This window comes from Odontesthes bonariensis, chromosome 24 (genome assembly GCF_027942865.1).
Source record: "Odontesthes bonariensis isolate fOdoBon6 chromosome 24, fOdoBon6.hap1, whole genome shotgun sequence".
Taxonomy (NCBI): domain Eukaryota; kingdom Metazoa; phylum Chordata; class Actinopteri; order Atheriniformes; family Atherinopsidae; genus Odontesthes; species Odontesthes bonariensis.
The window spans coordinates 6,689,107-6,706,779 of record NC_134529.1 but is presented as its reverse complement, the minus strand read 5'-3'; the positions used below and the strand labels follow the sequence as shown (position 1 = coordinate 6,706,779).

The window sequence follows — 17,673 nt, the reverse complement described above, 5'->3', positions numbered from 1 at the left end:
ACGGATAGTTTCAAGAGTCATCTTTGGATTAGAGGAATAAGGCAGTGTATAAAGGCAGGTAGGGCTTCTTTTGTAGCCGTATGGATGCTAATCTCAACGAGTCTGTGCATCTTCACAGCTCTGCAACAGTTTCAGGACCTTTTTGGATGTGAAGGGGGAAGGAGAAATTGTCAATCAAACCGATAATTCTATGTGTAAGCTTGATTTGCGAAGTGATGCTCTATAACTAAATAACTGCACAAAGAGAGACGAGCGGTTATGGAACCAAGTTAAAACTGCATTCATCAGGTTCAGATTTTCACCGAGTTTGTATTAAAAAAACAACAGTTTAAGATAAGATAAGAAAGTCCTTTATTAGTCCCACAGTGGGGAAATGTGGAGTGTTACAGCAGCAATGATGGTAAGATAGAACAAATTGGCATATACAGAATATTGGCAGATACTGTGTTGTATTGGTTATAGAAAAATAAGATGCCATAATCAAAACGGAACGAATCCCTTTAGCATTGTATTGTATTAAAACAATGTCAACACTTCACTTTTCTCTCAATTATCTGAGCCAAAGGGGAACTGACAATGAAAGGATGGGTTGAATATTAATCTATACGATCATCCGATCACCCCCCCCCCCACACACACACACACACACGACCCAGTCCATCTACCAAACAGACACGCCAAGCCTGAGAGTTGTACCTCAAAATGCTTTATTATTTCACCAGCCTGTACATTCACCACTAAAAGGCCTCACGCTGTGATATGAGAGTTAAATACAGAAATGCACACACTGATGAATCAAAAGTTCAGATATCAAAAACACAAATATAGCACAAAGTAGCCCTGAACTGTGGATGATGTTCTGGCAAGCAGGTGGTTGTTTAAGGAAACATTTCTTTATAATGTGACTGAAAGAGTTTCAGGATCTGGTAACCAAGCAGAACAAAAGCAACGACAGGCTGAAGCTGCAGGAGATTTGTTTTGGGAAAGCAGGGAAGGAGCTTTTCTTTATTTTCTGAAGACTTAAAGGTGGCTTAAACAAGGCAACTTCAAACTTGGGCCACAGAGACTGACATTGTACTGAGGGTCCGTGCATTTGTACTGCACTGATGTGGTCTTTTTGCAGTTTTAACACCACACTCAGGTTTAAATAGAGAAACAAAGTTCAACTTAAACCACCTGAGCACTGTAACGTTATCATCTTAATCTATTCAAACTTTGGCACTTGCTGTTAGTAGCAGGAGCTTCAGTCATAAATAAGCTACTTTCCCCTCATTTCATTTATCAATATTTCATCAATACTGAAGCATTTAATCATTAAAGAATGGAATATTAGTGGATGTGACAGCTGGCAGCTAAAAACCATGTGAGCACCGTCTTATGCCTCATTTCCATACAGCTCTGTACGATGCTCAGAACAGACGGGCCACAATCCTCAGTGTTCAACATAAGAAAGTGAATTTCTTCACAGAGAGATGAGAACGTCACTCCAGCCATGAGCAACAGACCAGTTCTAAATTGGTTTCATCCAGTTTTAAGCAATATGTGCTTGAAGCATTATTGTGCTATTTAGGACGTGGACCTGCCTGCTGTGCAGCCTCTGCAGTGTGATGCATTATTAAAAGACATTTTGATCTACTACAGATGTCACACAGCTGCTTTCATGTTACCTGAATAAGCCTTTGGAATGTAAAGAGGAAACAATAAGTTTGACCGTCAACATGCTCAGTGAGTAGTTTTTCTAACTCCTGACACAAAGCACAGTCTCTCTGAAATCCACCACAAAAGTTGGGATTGGAGGAATTTGCAAACATTACAGGGACTCCTAAAGGAATGAATACATTTCTGGTTGATTTGAGTAGATACACACAGAGCTATGTGGAAACAAGGCATTCACACTAAAACTGCAGCTGCTCATTAGGTTCAAATGTGCGAGTCTTGAGTCGCTGCGTTTCCAAAGATAAGCATGACATTTTCTCTGCATCTGAAGCAGTTCGGTCATTACATTTGCTGCCAACGCTGACTGGTATCCATTAAATACTCCAATATGGATGCGTTTCATTTAATCTAGCTTCGAAAAGATTTCGAAAAGATAAGAATCCTGAGACTTAAAGTCAATTGGCCTACTTTGATGACATCTTAGCAGAATTTATTGTTCCTGAGTTTCATTTTGACGTTTTCCTTTTTTCCTTCCCATGTTACAAAAGTGTATAAAGTGTGAATCTCTTCTATAAAGAAAACTTCTTCAACAGTAACTACTCTAAATTTGACAACATGAGAAATTCTTCCCGACAAACAAAAACTTAAAACATGATCTTTTGGTGTAGCTGGTCGTGCTTCACTTTTAGTGACTTTGGCAACTTAAATAAACCAGCATTAGAACCCTAACAGTACATCCACTGTGTAAACTAAGCAGCTGGGAGTCATGGCAACAGAGCTGTAGGTGGGTAGTAACTCAAACCAGGGAGGATAATATTAAGCAAACTAGTGAAAGATATTCTTAAGCTAGGGACTTGGGTCTGTGGCAAGCTCAACTCAAAAGATAAAAACTCTGCTTTGAGCGGTGAAAGGGCTTATTCAAGCCAAAGTTAAAATGTGCATCACAAAAACAAACACGAACCAACCAACTAAAACTGAGAATGGCAACTATTTTGAGTCACGTTGGCACATCCAGAAGCTCTCGAGGCAGCTCATAGCGAAAGGGTTGCTACTCAGAGTGAGCTGAATGACCAAAGCATCACAGCTTTGAAGGCTTCACTCATCATCTGGATTAATGTAGTTTCATTAAAGAGAAGCGTCTGACACCGCTTTCACACAGGAGCCCTGAAATGTTCCGGAGCAGCCAGCCTGGTAAAATCTCCAGAACACCAGAGGGGGAGACACAAACGTGTCAGCAGATATTCCAGAACATTTCCACTCGCTGCCAGCTATCATAGATACGAACAGATACAAGCAGCGCTCATATCAAACACGATAAGGAGCCTGATTTGATATTCTCAGCACGTTGTAACGCAAACACGGCATCATTCCTGCACCACGTGCTGCCTCCTGCGCGCTTGAGACCGCCGCTCCCCTGCACCCCCGTATGGTACGTCCAGTTGGGAGCGAACATCTCGAGCAGGGAGCCACTCACGGTGATGTGCTTGTCCACACATTTTCCTGAACATCTCCGGTGTTCGTGTGTGAAAACGGTTTGAGAAAGACATCTTAAAATAAAGAGCCAAAGAGGAGAGATACAGAAATGATAGAAAATATCTATAAAAAGTGGCGGAGGTGTCTCCAGATGTTTCATCTCTCACAGACATCAGTGACTTCGGGCTGCCTTTGTGCTTCACCCGGCTTACTTTTACCATTTCAGGGAGAGCAGAGCGACACGGTCACACTTGGCTAACGAGGTCATGGAGTTAAAGGCGAGCGACAACAGCCTTCTGAGTGGGAAGGTTTCCTCCTGAACAGAGAGACAAAGATTAGATTTGTTTCAATTGCCTGATGAGAGCTGAAACAAAATGTTTTCTGACAGCTAGTTTCGTACCCAGAGTGTCTTCCAGTGAGTTCACCATCACCGTGTCGACCTTCAGAGACCCCTGCTCCTTTCCTCTGGGGTGAAAACAGCGAAGCGGTCGATTATTTTCAGCACAAAGGAGAAGTCTCCGCAGAACAGCAGCTTATCAGGGGACTATTTCTTTAGTAAAAGTAGTGGCAGTATTGACACCGTCTCCCATTTCCGGGATAACCTTTCTAAATGTAATCTTTAGCTGGACCGAGGATCCGTAACTGTAAAAATGTCTGCAGCTGAGTGATGAAACATGAGAGTTGCAGCTCGGTGCTGTTGTGAGGGTCGAGGCAACTTCGCTGTTGTATTAACAGTCCCTTGAAAAAAGATTTAACCTCCATTCCTGAGTGAATCCACTGCAGTGGGGGTTTACTTATGTTGTTGCAAACTGTAAGTGAATAACTTACCCATTCAGTTTCCGTACGGCTCCAAGTCTCAGCAAAGCTGCCAGAGCGTTCTTCTGAAGGTCTGACGATAACACCTCAGCGTATCTTAGTCTGCCTGGAGGACACGCAGACAAACAACTCACATTTATCAAAAACACACAAAAGTAAAACACCAGGAGAAAATGAAGAGGCAAAAAGAGAAAAACCTGTTAGTAGATGTTTGATGATGAACTTCCGGACCGCGGGAACAAACTGCTTCTCTGTCAGACCCTCCGTCATCTCCTCACACAGGAACCTACACACCACCTGGGACCACAGCAGGACGTCTTCTGTTAAGAATACTTACAACTGAACCCCTAAATCCTCTAAAGTGTTTAAAACGTGAATAAAAACAGAATGCAGTGATTTGCAAATCTCATAAATCAGTATTTTATTTACTATAGAACATAAAAAATCTATCAAATGTTAAAAGTGAGATATTTTACCATTTCATAGAAAATATTAGCTCATCTTGAAGATGATGGCAGCAACATGTTTAAAAAACATTGGCCCATGTTTGCCACTGTGCAGCATCCCCTCTGCTTTTAACTACATCTGTAAACATCTGGGACCCGAGGAGACCAGCAGCTGGACCTTAGGGAGAGAAAGGTTGTCCCATCCGTGTCTGATTCCAGCTGCTCAGCAGTCCCCGGGTCTTTTTTGTTGTGTTTTAAAGGTTTTCAGGTGGTGAAACATCTGGACTGCAGGCAGGTCAGTGCAGCACCCGGACTCTTCTACTACGAAGCCTTCGAATGCTGTTGTAGTAGATGCAGGATGTGGTTTGGGATTGTCTTGCTGAAATATGCAAGGCCTTCCCTGAAAAAGACATCATCTGGATGGGAGCAGATGTTGCTCTAAAACCCGTGGAGGAGCTTTTCCAGATGCCTCCACCCTCCACCATGAGAGATCCCTGTTTTTTTAACTGAGTGCTGATAACAAACCGGATGGTCCCTCAATTTTTGATTTGTCTGACCACGGGAGAGTTTTCCACTTGAGTTTTGGCCCATGAGATAAGGCAATAACCAAGACTGCCTAGTTACTGCCATCAAATTAAAGATGAGATCATATTTTTTTTCAAATAGTAAAATGCCTCACTCTATGTTTCATTGTGAAAAACATCGATTTATGAGATTTGCAAATATTGCATCGTCTTTATTAACATTCCAGACATTCCAGTTGTACTTCAGAGTGGTGCTCAGGTTGGGTGTGTAAGAAGTCATATTTGTTTGCAACACATCAAAGAGAGCAGTTTAGGCTACTGACCACTGATATAAAACTACACATCATTGGATGCATCTGGATTATCACATATCTATGACATAAGCAGCTTAATGCTGATCATATGCCAACAGCATCCTTGAAACAAACTGTCTTCAGTAGTCGTGATGCTATTAGGTCCCAAAAGCAAGAATATTTGCTGCAAATGGGCAGAAAGTACTCTATTATATTCATTTGTCCCTGTTGGATACAAAATATGACATAGCTGATAAACACCAGGCAGCATGTGTGGGTGTCCCTCACCTGGTATCCTTGTAGAAAGGGATCCAGGATACTGGTGAGGAAGGCCAGCGTCCTGTGTCCTCTCTCCGTTACCAGAATCTCCTGCTGGTTTATCTGCAGATCTCCGCTCTTCACCAGGAGGTAACAGGCCTCCTCAAAGTCCTACAACTCACACAACGGCCAGAATAAGACGAGTTAGAATGGGCACTAATCAGTTTCTCCAACATTTGTTAGGTCCATCTGCACACAAAGGTTCTCCCCACTTGCACTGCCTCTCCAGGACACAGGATGAACTCATTGGAAAACATGTTCCGCAAAAAGGTGAAGCTGTTGAACACCTCCTCTGGAAAACACACACAAGTAGAGTAACATGTCAAAACATTTTGGATTCAAACAGACCCAACCCAGCACGAAATATACCTTGAAAATGCTTAAAATACATTCTTGTGCCTTTTTTTCTTCAGGTTAAGACACATTCCTCTAAAAATGGGAAAACAGAGGTTCTAAATACAACCCCGGTGTTGATCACATGGACAGAGAGGAGTGGAAGAGTGTGAGTCCTACGTTTCTTGCTGCAGGACGCGGTATGGATAGCTGAGGCTACCAGCGCCGGTCGGAGGAAGACGTGAAGCCCCTGGTTCCTGTAGGAGGTGCAGGACAGTATGAGCACAGCCTGGCTCAAAAGCTCCTCTTCTGGTGTGACGGCACCCTGAGGCTTCCCTGCTCCGGCTTGGCCTCCTTAAAGACAGGTTTTATTTGCATTTGTTCCTCTTATATGCCACTCCGGGTTGTTCCAGCAGGCATTTCTAGTTGGCAAAATGTTACTTCTGCATACAGGCATCTACATGAAGGTCATATTCCAGTGAGAAAGGAATTCCTTTTCTAGGTTTTTGGAAAATAAATAAATAAATCGAACAAACCTTGTTCCAAAGCGAGCTGAACTTTTCCCTCCGAGATCCTGACAAGCCCTCGATGAAGGGAAAGACTGGAGGAAACCACCTCGGAGGGAGGAACGTGGTCTGAAGTAAAGAAAGAAAAGGCAGAATATGTCTGAGTGAGGGCGAGCAGAAGAGGAACAGAGTGGATCTGCAACCACAGAGGCTTTAGAAAAGAAAAGGTCCTGAAACTGTGCATTAACACCATCACTTTAAATAATCTCATACATAAATGCACTTTTATGTATAAGCTTGCGTCACTTTCTTTCTTTTTGTTCAAAGAAGTAAGTCAGTATAACAAATGCACATGAACTAAATGCTGTCAGCATACATTTCCCACAATATAATGCAGTTATGATGCACATGAAAACATCAAGAACTGTTTAAATTCTAATTCTAATTTTTGCTTCTTTGTGCTGAGGTTTTTGTCCTCCTCTCCCCCAATGTGTTATTTCCTGTCTCATTCTACCCATATCTTATTAATGCTTCACTAAGAGGAAAACTTAGTTATATTCAAATGGTTTATTAAGACCTATTATCACTGTATAAACCTTAATATTTCCTCTCAGATGAAAGTTTTTTACCCAAGTCCCCTTTAATTTATAAACCATTGAACGGCTTTTTAAATGCTCCCTCTTAGAGAAAAGCTTATCCATGTTTATCATTCGTTATATCAAGCGTTCTGTTATTAGCTATATTTTTAAATGCTCCCTCTTAGAGGAAAGTTTATTCATGTGTGTTAGTTTACTCAAATTACCTGTTATAGTTATACCAATCTTACTGTTAGCTAAAATTACCTGATTGATGTTTTTATTTACCTGTATTTCTGTGTTGTATTTTTTCTGTATTTCTGTATGTCTTTATGTAAAGCTCATTGAGTTACCTGTGGTATGAAATGCGCTATATAAATAAAGATTGATTGATTGATAATGAATTTCACTTTGCTGAGCAAAACACATCTTAATCTGTTCATTTTTGTCACATCCTTGCATGCACAAGCACTGCTAACTGGTCACCATGGTAACACATAAAGCAACCTTGGGTGATCGAATAACAAGACGGCAGCATTAAGCACAGATGTGGACACACTCAGGAGGACACAGCCAGATCTGATGACCCCATTCTGAGGTTGTCCTTAATGTCCCAACAGACACACTGAAGGACCAACTGATGCCACTTCACACAAGCAGCAGTTTTCACCAGGAAGCTTTTTCTTTTTTCCTTTCCCTGTTTCCAGGAAATCACACAGTGTAAAATGCAACATCAAATGTCATAAGATGCATCACTAACAGAAAACCCCCTGCTCGTCTTTTATGTTCATTTCAAAAGCATCAATGAACAAAGCTCTGCATCTGCCCTTCCTGTCATGGCAGACGCCTTTTAACAGGCTTACCCTGAACAAGGCTCTGGCTTCTACTGTAGCCTGTGGACATGACATTAAACTCCAAAAGTCTCGAGTGAGGTGTTCATAAAAAGCCAAGGATGCCGTCTACATTTTAAAATCACTGGATCAAAAATGGCTACATGTCAGACCCAGGACAAAAGAATGCCTGAGAGATCAGGTAAAGCCGTCTGATCCAATGTCTCATCTGTAGGTATATTGAGGAAATTATTATTTTCTTTTAGCTAAAAAGTTTGAACTTTCTCAGCTCTAATTTTGCAATAAATGTAAATGTGTTCATGGGGAGGCGTGTCCAAACATTTGACTCGGGTTTGGACATAATAAAAAACACTTCTGTTTAGTCACTGAACAAATATACCGAGTCTGTGACGTGCATACTGGTTTTCACTCATTATTCACCATTTCCAGGAAGATTAACTGTTCCAGATGTGTTCCTCTGCATGCTTACAGGTCAGCCCCACGGCTGAGGTTTAACAGAGGTCTTTTGTAAGTCATCTCACTGCAGCATACACTCTTCATTGTTATGAACACAGTAACACTGATGGTACTGTACCAGGCCAGTGAAGGAAGGCTCCATACTGCCGAGAGAGGTCTCTGAGCCATACAGCTTGCTCGATCAGCTCTTCCAGTGGCATCCCCCGTTTCTGGCCCGCAGCCTGGTTCTGGAGCAGCAGGGAGGCCAGCAGGACCCAGGGCTTCAGGACCATGTTCTCCTCTTGAGCTCGAACGAGCTTGTAGGCCGAGTCGTTGACAAAGCTGCTGATTTCCTCTCCAGGTCTCCTGGGGATGTGTCTGAAAATTTAAACTTGCTGTTAGTCTCCTTTTCAAGTCGCTGCAAATGGCTCATGGAGGAGTGATCCGGCAGGTTTGACACCTTCCACTCAGGAAGAAGAATGATCGCTTTCAACCCATGCAGTCATAAATAAGATGCCAGCTTATACAATAAGGCGAAGGCTGAAATTGCAGCAGACATTGTTATAAATATCCAGAACAGATGATGACGGAGAGGGAACAGCCCAGAGGCATTAAGAAAAGTTAGAAATACTTGCAAAAAAAAAAAGGCTGAATTAGGGAAAAACCAAGAAAAAGAAACAAGGCAAGATGCAAATGTTTATGTTGAGCCTCAGCGAGGAAGCCCAGAACTCCTAATCTAGAGTTCTAGTATATTCAAGTTCATTTAATGTTGGTTTATCGCACCTCGGTATCAGGTTGAACTGGCAGCGGTTAACTCTGCCCTCAGCTAAACTTCTGACAGACACAGGTTGACCAAAGTATATGTGGATACTGCCGTAGTCTTCACTGAGGACCTTTCTGGCTTTAAACAGACCCTGCAGAAACACAAACAACCAGAGCTTATGTAGAGAGAAACCACCATTATTAGCATTTACAGTCACTCAGATATCAAGGCATCTTCTTTAACTATTATAACACAATCTCTGACATTTGAGCTTTAAAAATACACTTTGAAACTAAATCTGTGTACATCTTTTTGATAAAAATCACATATTCTACTTGTTGCATTTTATATTTATCATATTTTGAAAAATACTCAGCTTCTCTGCACCTCCAAAACAAACAATCTCCAATCAATACAGCTTTTAATTTAGGGACACCACTTTGTCCCTAAATTTAATTTTTCCTACATACATTTGTCGGATGCTTAAATAACTCACAGAAGTGGACTCTTTTGGCTTTGGTACACCCAGCAGTTCTCTGGCGTAGAGCGCTTCCTCCAGGATCCGTTCGTAGCTGATACTGACTGGGACGAGGCTAACGTCGAACACTTCCCCTTTAAGGAACGGGTCCATTGCTATATTTAACAGACCTGGAGCAGGAACCAGAGACAGGAAGTGTCAGACAGATATCATTAGGGTTCAGGAAGCGTTCCTGGATTATAAATAAGTCCCTTTCTTCAATAGAAACCTGGGAATTTATTGGTGCCTTCTCTTGTTACTTACCTAACTTGGGAGTTAAAGACTTGGCTGTTCGGCTTCTAGTCCCCTCTAGGAAAAATTCAACTGGTGCAAATCCATTCTGGAGTGAGAAATTCAGTGGAAAAGAAGAAAACGATTTTCAATATTTAACTTGGAGAGGTGGGGGTTGTATTGCCATTCCTTTGTTATTTGGTAATTGAATGAATAAAACAATTTGTACTGGGACTGGAAGTGTATTGTCACCATTTCAGTATTTCGATAAGACTATTGTTAACACCAGTATATATCGCCGCATGTTTTACCTTCAGCATGGTCTTGACGTACTCAGAGAAAACAGCCCAGTACAGTTTGTCCCCGCCGAACGACCTTCGAATGAAGAAAGCTCCAGACATTCGCAGCATCTCCCCCACAACTTTCATCGCCATGAAATCTGCAGGGAAACACTGGCTGTGAGTGAAAGAATGTCTCTCGGACTAAACTGATCAGTATCAGCTTTTACTTTTGTTCCTAATGAACTGGTAGTTAGTCTCGTTTCCTTTTTGCTTACCCATGCCGGCAGCAATAACAGGCAGAGCCAAGTCGTAGGTGTAAAAGATGTATGACATCAGCAGGAAGTCCATGTAGCTGCGGTGACTCGGTAAGAGAACCACCGGGTGCTCGTGAATGGCCTGCTGGAGCTAACAATGCAGACACAAGTTAGATACGTCTTTCTTTTTGGGTGTGTGTGTGCTTGTGTTACAGTCAGCCCAGTCTGTAAACTCACTCTCTGGATGCCTTCTTCATTGACGCAGATACTCCTGAACAAAGTTTTAAAGATTTTGCAGAGCATGTAGGCAAAAAAGCGGACTGTGCTGAGCTGCATGCGGTGAGCCATCTCATCCAAGATGGCCGACGCCTCCGTTTGGACATTATCTGCAGTCATGCCCATCTCTTTGGAAACCTAGACATTTTAAAATAAGATGTCCAGCAGACAATAAAAATATCTTGTTAAAAATATAATTTTAAAGCTTTTTTTTTTTTTTTTTTTTTTTTAAATCTGGTAAATGCATTTGATGTCTGACAACAAGAACAAAGCACCAACTGATCAGACTGTAAACTCACAGGAAAGATAATTTTGTCAGCTGAGTATTTGTAAAAGCTTCCAAACTGCATTTCAGAAGAAATCCTGCTCATTACTAGCCTGGCTGACGCGTCCACATCTCGATGAGATGGTGGTCTGGGAACTAGGTGTGCATTTTCTCGTATTTGAGGCGTGGTTTACGAATGCCTAGAGCCGTTTATTGGGCGCTACGAATGTCTATCAAATGGCGTCTGGTTCTTCCCATGCTGCTTTGCGCGCGATTCATAGCCAATTGTATCACTTATACCAGATGACGTATGTAGAGCGACAGAAATTCGACGAGGAAATACATTCTTCTTGGCAATGAAATCTTTCAACGCCAAACGTTACTCTTTTTTAAAAGTAAACTTGCATTCTAAGCTACTTAAGACACTTTCTAAGGCTGCATCGAACGGTAACGTTGTGTCTGCTGCCATGTTGGATTAACACTCTACAAGCTTCGGTGTCGCGCATAGATGTCGTCATCGTCTTGCTGCCCCCCCGTTCTGTGATTGGTTCCCTAACTCAGGCAAAAATGAGGGCGGTGGTTTCCAGGCTGCCTTTGCAGTGTGAATGAAATCGCGCGCAAAGCAGCATGGCAATTCCCAGGCTAGGTCATTACAAGGATTGTACAGAATTGTTCTTATCTAAATAACTTGTAAACATCTGAGTGTAACCTTGTGGCCACATATAAGCCCAAAGAAACATCCAGTAGATGAAACCAGGAAGATCGTCACCTGACTGATGACATACTGCAGCTGATCAGACTGCAGCACCATGCTTTTCAACTCGCTGGCTGAGCAGGGACTCAGTTCTTTGTACAGAACAGGTGTGTAGCATCTGAGGGCGTATCTCAGGTCGCTGGAGCTCCTCCTCTCCTCCAGAATGTCCTCAAAGTCATCTCTCTTCTTTAACATGGGATCTCTATGCTATTAAAAGGAAAATGTATTATTAGAAGAATGCTTTACGTTTGTTTTTTCCAATGAACCTTTAATATTGACAACATTTGTGGTTCCAAGCAAATGCAGCATGTCTACATTTATTACAGATTCACAGAGCGTAGCCCCGGCAGGTTATACTTCAGCACTTAAACAAGAAAAGAGACAGAAGCAACTCCAGGAAGTAGTTTTGATGAATAAAAATACTCGACAAGATCTTCAGGAGGTCTATAATTCTTAACAAAGCAGCACAGAAGCATTAAGCAGTCTTAACTAATCTTAACTGCTGCTTGTATGGTTGTCGAGTTAAATTTCATAACAATACCTGTTAATTGTGTCCTGTAGAAGTAGCTTTGATCGTCAAAAAAGCTCACAAGTAACTACAGTGAGGCCAAATGTACAATATTCCCTTTGAAGTGAGTTAAAGTAGAGGAAGATGCTAATAACTGGGTGTGTGAATGTGATACGGAACTGGAACATCTTAACGTGTCTTAACGAATGCTGGAAAGCAATGTGGGTTTAAATCTAGAGCAGGTGATTTATTTTTAATGGTGGAAACTCAAATATCCCCAATCTTTACAGACATTAGTAACTTTTGGCAAAATTACTGAGCAAGTTTGGGATTTAAGGGATTTTACGGCCCGACAACCAATCATTTTACCAGTGGACACTGATGCCTGCTACAAGGCTCTGGTCACTTTGGTACATTTCATGAGGATCTTTGTCCAATAAAGGCTCCCAGTTGGGTCAAAACAAGCAGGGGAAGCCTGAAAGTGATGCTTTGCAAATTTTAAGTAGTCACCGTTTCATTCCAGAGTCATCTTTACATACAACTATTACCTGGGTATCTTAATTACTTCTCACGCAGGGCTTCACGCAAAACTAGTAAGTATACAATCTATGTAACATTGGGAGGCAGGTTAACTTTCCCATTTACATAATGAAGTAAAAGGAAGCAGTTCTTCCAATTTCAAGTTGCAAAGCAAAGTAAATATTCTCCACCACAATGAGAATGAGCAAAAATTTAGCAGACACCTGCAGCTTCAGGGTTAGACCTTCAGATGCAGGAAATTAGTTCAACTTAAAAAACTACTTCGCTATAAGCAATATAGATCTACCGAAAAACTTGTGTATTGGTGCAGATACCCAACGACATAAAACCACCAGATCTCATACACGTACACGTATTTTTGTCTGAATAAACTATTTTTGTCTGAATATGTACGTTACGAATCAAACATGCATCCGTTTGAATGAAAAGTCAAATGTTTAACAGAGGGCGGAGAGACAGTAGGGAGCACAGCTAGCTTAGCTTAGTGGACACAGTTTACGTACCAAGTAAACAGCTTTGGACGCCATTCTGTGTCACACTGCATCCAGTGAAGTTATATGCACACGAATATCTCCGCGGACCTGCTTTTTTGTGTGTTAAACTTTATATCTCCTGGTTAAAACAGCACCTGGAGAACTTCCCACGGGCGTGTGAACTGACGTTTCCGCAGCATTTTTAACCCCAACCCTACGGTGGCCGGAAAGGACCAACCCGGTCGAATCGTGTTGTTCCATGTGCGTTTCCAGTCTGTTGACATTCATACGGACAAGTTGTCAACGAAAATCCATCATTTATTTCTAAGCCTGCTTGTTTTGTTCGTTTAAAATGAGCTCGGAGACAAACGGAAGGGATGACGAGGATTGCTCGTTTCTTGAACATGTTCTGGACAAGCTTTATGACTTTGGTAAGCGTAGCTAGCTAATGTTAGCTTTGCTAGCCACTATGTAAGGCTGGTGTTGTGTCTGAAATTGCATCTGTCTTCTTATTATTTAGTTTAATACGAATGTCCAGGCACCGAACAAAACTTTAACTCTTTAACTCTCTTAACACCTTATTACAAAACATGTTGATCAGCTAATGTGTAAGCGTGATGAGGAGAAGTAATACCATCAAATATTTGGTTTCCACTGTGGAAAGTTTAGCTTATCTTTATCAAACCTGCTATTTTAAATATATAAACCTTATTTCTCCTGCAGCATATCAGTAGATATGTATTATGCATAAACACAGTGTTGTCTTTTAATTAGGTGTACTTACACCATAAATTCATTTTGTTAACGTAATTATATGATAATGCCCTCGTCAAAGAAGATTTTAATGTTCAGTTTTTCATACTGAAAGCTGTTTATCATTTTTTTACAGCCTGTTTGATCTACTTTACTTTAGATACTTTAAACATCAATCCACATACTTCTAAAACTGCTTCAAGAAAAGCTTAATGTACAAATATGAAGGCAGCATGAGTTGCATGATGTATTTAAAGTGTATTACTTTTAACTTGGTGCATCTATTAAAAATGAACGTTAGCTGTAAGTAGGAATATTTTGGCATCTAGTAGTTCATGCTGGGTATCAGCTTGTGTTGTCATAACCCCACCAGAGAATTGGTTCAATGAGCACATAGCTGCTCATCCTGCCAGGGATTCAGTTTGATTCATTTCATGCAGAATCGGCACCAAAAAAGAAGCCGCAGAAGAAGAAAAAGCGAAAAAGATGTGAGGAAGAGGAAGAAGAGGAGCTCCCTATAGTGAAAGATATCTGCAGTAACAGTGACGACTACAGAGGAGAAGATGCTGGAACTGAACATCAACAGCAACAGTTAAAGACTGAGCAAACAGGTAATGAGCGCCATAAAGATGTATGACATAAGCGCCCTATGTGTCGCTCTCCAGTCACTCTCTTTGATTCATCGTGTCTTACTAAGGTCCAACCATCCAGCAAACGAGCCAGGTGGAGGTGGTTACATTTCAGGACCCCACAAAGAAACTAAAAACCAAGCAGACTCCGGCCCCCAACAAAATGCCCGTAAGTCTACGCTTCTTTAGCTTATTACTGCTTTCTGTTGTTGGTTTCTAAAACTGCAGGTGAAAAACTTCAAAACTTTCAACTGTTCAGGCTGTTTTTATGTGTCTGATAAAATTCTGCAAAGTGATGCCTGCGTTGTTTGGGTTGGGGGCATGTTGTGTGATGTTTGCACAAGGAAAATCCCAGAATTTCAAATCAGATCTGAGCTTTTTTTTTTTTTTTTTTTTTTTTTCAGCCATTATGCTGGGGCTGCGTATTTAGCTGATTTTCTTGCATTTGAATGTGGCACATGAGTTCTATAGCCTCTGTATTTGAAAGGGAATGAACAGGGATAGAACTGATATGAATTATGAAAAAAAAAGGGTAATTAGGAGCTAAAGCAGCCAGAAGAGGATGAACTTTAGTGAGTTCAGTAACCTCCACACACTCTGCACCAGCATTTTTCTTTGGTTATCTTGGCCTAAAGGTTCACTGCAAACCCAACCGTCTCCAAGGCGCAGTGTATGGATGGAAGGGTTTTTATCCATTTGCAGAACTAGCTGCACACATTTACACCAGAAATAAACACAAGCTAGATCATATAGTATGATGTATCTTTGTTATCCCCTCTACATGAAACAGGTTTCTGCATCGTCTTCATGTCTTTCTCGTCTTGGGAACTTGTTGGTCAGGTGACATGCTTTGCTCTGACCTCTCTCCAACCTCCTGTTTTGCCTTATTTACCACATGTCACCGCTGATCTTTGTCCCTTTTCTTCTCTTCTCTCTCCTTTGTCTTTCGGTGTCTGCACCCGTTACTTTAAAGGCCCCTCAGATATCTGAGAAGAAGCAAAGCGACCAGAAAGAGGAACTCAGTTTGGAAAAGGTGATCTTTTTCATCACAATCTACCTGATATTATCGTTATCTCACTTTTCGGTACTCTGTTTTTACATCAGCTATTGCACACTCTTAACCTCAGTGATATCCTCGGTCTCTGCTGTGTTTGTGCATGTTGGCTTCAGGCTCGTCTGGAGGTCCATCGGTTTGGAATCACAGGTTATAGGAAGGAGCAGCAGCGTATCTTTGAGCAGGACAGAGCAGTGATGCTGGGAGCCAGAGTAAGAAAAACACAAGTCCTTTCTGTCCCACTGCTTTGTCCTATAATAACACATGACTTTTGTTTGTTAATCAGCCACCTAAGAAGGAGTATGTCAACTACAAGGTGCTTCAGCAGCAAATCAAAGAAAAGAAGCAGAAAGCAAAGGAGGAAGTTCAGCTGGTAAGAGCTGCAACTTCAGCCTTCCAACTTATTTCTTCTGAAATATGTTGCTTTGTTTGTTCTTACTGTAACCTTCATCATCACTATGTAGGACAAAAAGAAGAAGAAGAAGAAGCAAAGTACTCAAAGGTGGGTAAGACGGCCATCTCTAAATGTCCTCCAGGATCTTATAAGTGGAGGAATGATTCCCAGTATAAAGTTTAAATCACATTTGATGACATATTTTATCTTTTTTATGATAAACAAGCAGACAGACTATTAGTGGGTAATATTTCTGAATGCTTGTCTATCTCCACCAGAGACAAGAAGTCCTCCTCTGGTTCTGGAGCGGCGCCCTCGGGTCATGTGGGCCGTTTCAAGAATGGCATGCTGGTCCTGAGCTCCAAGGAAATCCAGAAAATCAAAGGCAAAAGGTAAGAAAAAGCAGGTGCTCCCCCGTTTCCAGTCAATAAGATACTCTAAGATGGACGAAAAGATGTTGAGCATCCATGAATCTTTGCCTTCGAGCTGAATATATTAAATGCTGGTGCTGTGGTTAAACATGGAGCTATAAAGTGTCAGATTTGAAATTTGTGTGCCTGTGTTTGTGTTTGTAGGTGAGAGATTAAATCTGAAAGGCAAGAGGGAAAATATCAGCAGACCCGAGGAAGAAGTTACTCAGTTACTCAGCTTGCTGCAGCCAAACATGTTTGGAAGAGGAAAAATAACTGATTTCCTGATATGTCGATGGTCTGCGGTGAAAGATGGGACAGTGCTGCTGGTGACTGCTGATTTTAAAATCCTCAAATTGGACCCTGAATGTGCTTTGTTGCAGGACTTGGATGCACAAAACGGACGGATCATATCCACAGTTAATTCATTTGATTTTTTTCTAAGTGACCAAAGTTGATGGATTTAGTGAAACAATGATAAAGCAAGACATTTACAGATAGTATATTTTATAATTAGCCATTCATGATATTTGTTTTATGATAGGAAAAGAAAACGAGTATCCTTTAATTCAGCCTGATACTGTCTGCCTCTCAAAACTTCTGCAACTCTTAATCTGATCTTCTTAGTATGAACTTTCTTTCCCTCTAGTCATGATTTTCTCTTTACCATTTTCACATCAACCCAGCCTGCAGACATTTAGACCCAAATCATTCAAAGTTTCAGAGGGTCAGAAAAGGTCCCCCCCTAGTTACACAATGGATGCTTCACTTTGCTCGCAGGGATGAAAACTTCCCGGTTACAGCAAAGTCGACCTCGAGGCAGGTTTCTCTGGGAGATGGGAGGAGGGTCAATGCTGAGCAGCGACTTGATGGAAATGTTGCCTTTAGGTGGGAACTGGCCGTCCAAAACACATCGGGAAGAAATACCCTTTCGGCAGATGCTTAGATGTCTGATCTCTGGGTCTGAGGAAACTCAACTAAATCCTTCCTTTTACACTAATGTTGCCTTCGTGCGACACACGAAAGATTTCCATCTGGGTGCCAGCGGGAAGTGTTTCTGGTAAAATATTGAAAGATTATTTTCAGATGAATGCCGGTGGAAATGTAAATAAACTCATTTTTATTTGTTATTGTCCTGATTTACTGATGGCTTCATTAAACCTGCAATGTAACGTTGGTGCCACTTGGGGGCGCCAGAATCAACTGTCAGGATTTTTGTTGATTCAGTGGAAAAAGCTAAAGGAGCAACATTAATACAGAGTTGTGTCCCTGGCCACCAGATGAACTGTAAATAATATAATCATGAAATATTTAAATTACATTATTAGAAAGGTCCCTATATCTG

The 17,673-nt window shown here is 41.4% G+C and overlaps 2 protein-coding genes across 3 annotated transcripts; one reads left to right on the top strand and one right to left on the bottom strand.

The window, feature by feature from the left end:
* Nucleotides 1-327: 327 nt before the first annotated feature.
* Nucleotides 328-13,307, bottom strand: gnpat (glyceronephosphate O-acyltransferase). 2 transcript variants are annotated; one of them, XR_012768853.1, is made up of 18 exons: nucleotides 13,119-13,307; nucleotides 11,583-11,774; nucleotides 10,510-10,686; nucleotides 10,294-10,423; nucleotides 10,049-10,176; nucleotides 9,771-9,846; nucleotides 9,486-9,637; nucleotides 9,010-9,140; nucleotides 8,366-8,604; nucleotides 6,396-6,494; nucleotides 6,040-6,213; nucleotides 5,739-5,818; nucleotides 5,497-5,637; nucleotides 4,143-4,242; nucleotides 3,958-4,051; nucleotides 3,530-3,594; nucleotides 3,348-3,445; nucleotides 328-3,203 (listed from the first exon to the last, which is right to left on the bottom strand). XR_012768853.1 is itself a non-coding variant. In XM_075458890.1 (17 exons), exons 1-17 carry the CDS (start codon nucleotides 13,140-13,142, stop codon nucleotides 3,402-3,404), a joined length of 2,046 nt encoding a protein of 681 aa, XP_075315005.1. In that variant the 5' UTR covers nucleotides 13,143-13,307; the 3' UTR covers nucleotides 328-3,401. The 2 variants fall into 2 exon arrangements, 1 of the variants encoding a protein (XP_075315005.1); XM_075458890.1 differs by having other exon boundaries at nucleotides 328-3,445.
* Nucleotides 13,179-17,473, top strand: fsaf1 (40S small subunit processome assembly factor 1). The gene is made up of 9 exons (XM_075458891.1): nucleotides 13,179-13,519; nucleotides 14,282-14,452; nucleotides 14,539-14,639; nucleotides 15,444-15,503; nucleotides 15,641-15,736; nucleotides 15,811-15,897; nucleotides 15,989-16,026; nucleotides 16,197-16,310; nucleotides 16,494-17,473. The coding sequence occupies exons 1-9, from the start codon at nucleotides 13,441-13,443 to the stop codon at nucleotides 16,495-16,497; spliced, it is 750 nt and encodes a 249-aa protein (XP_075315006.1). The 5' UTR covers nucleotides 13,179-13,440; the 3' UTR covers nucleotides 16,498-17,473.
* Nucleotides 17,474-17,673: the final 200 nt, after the last annotated feature.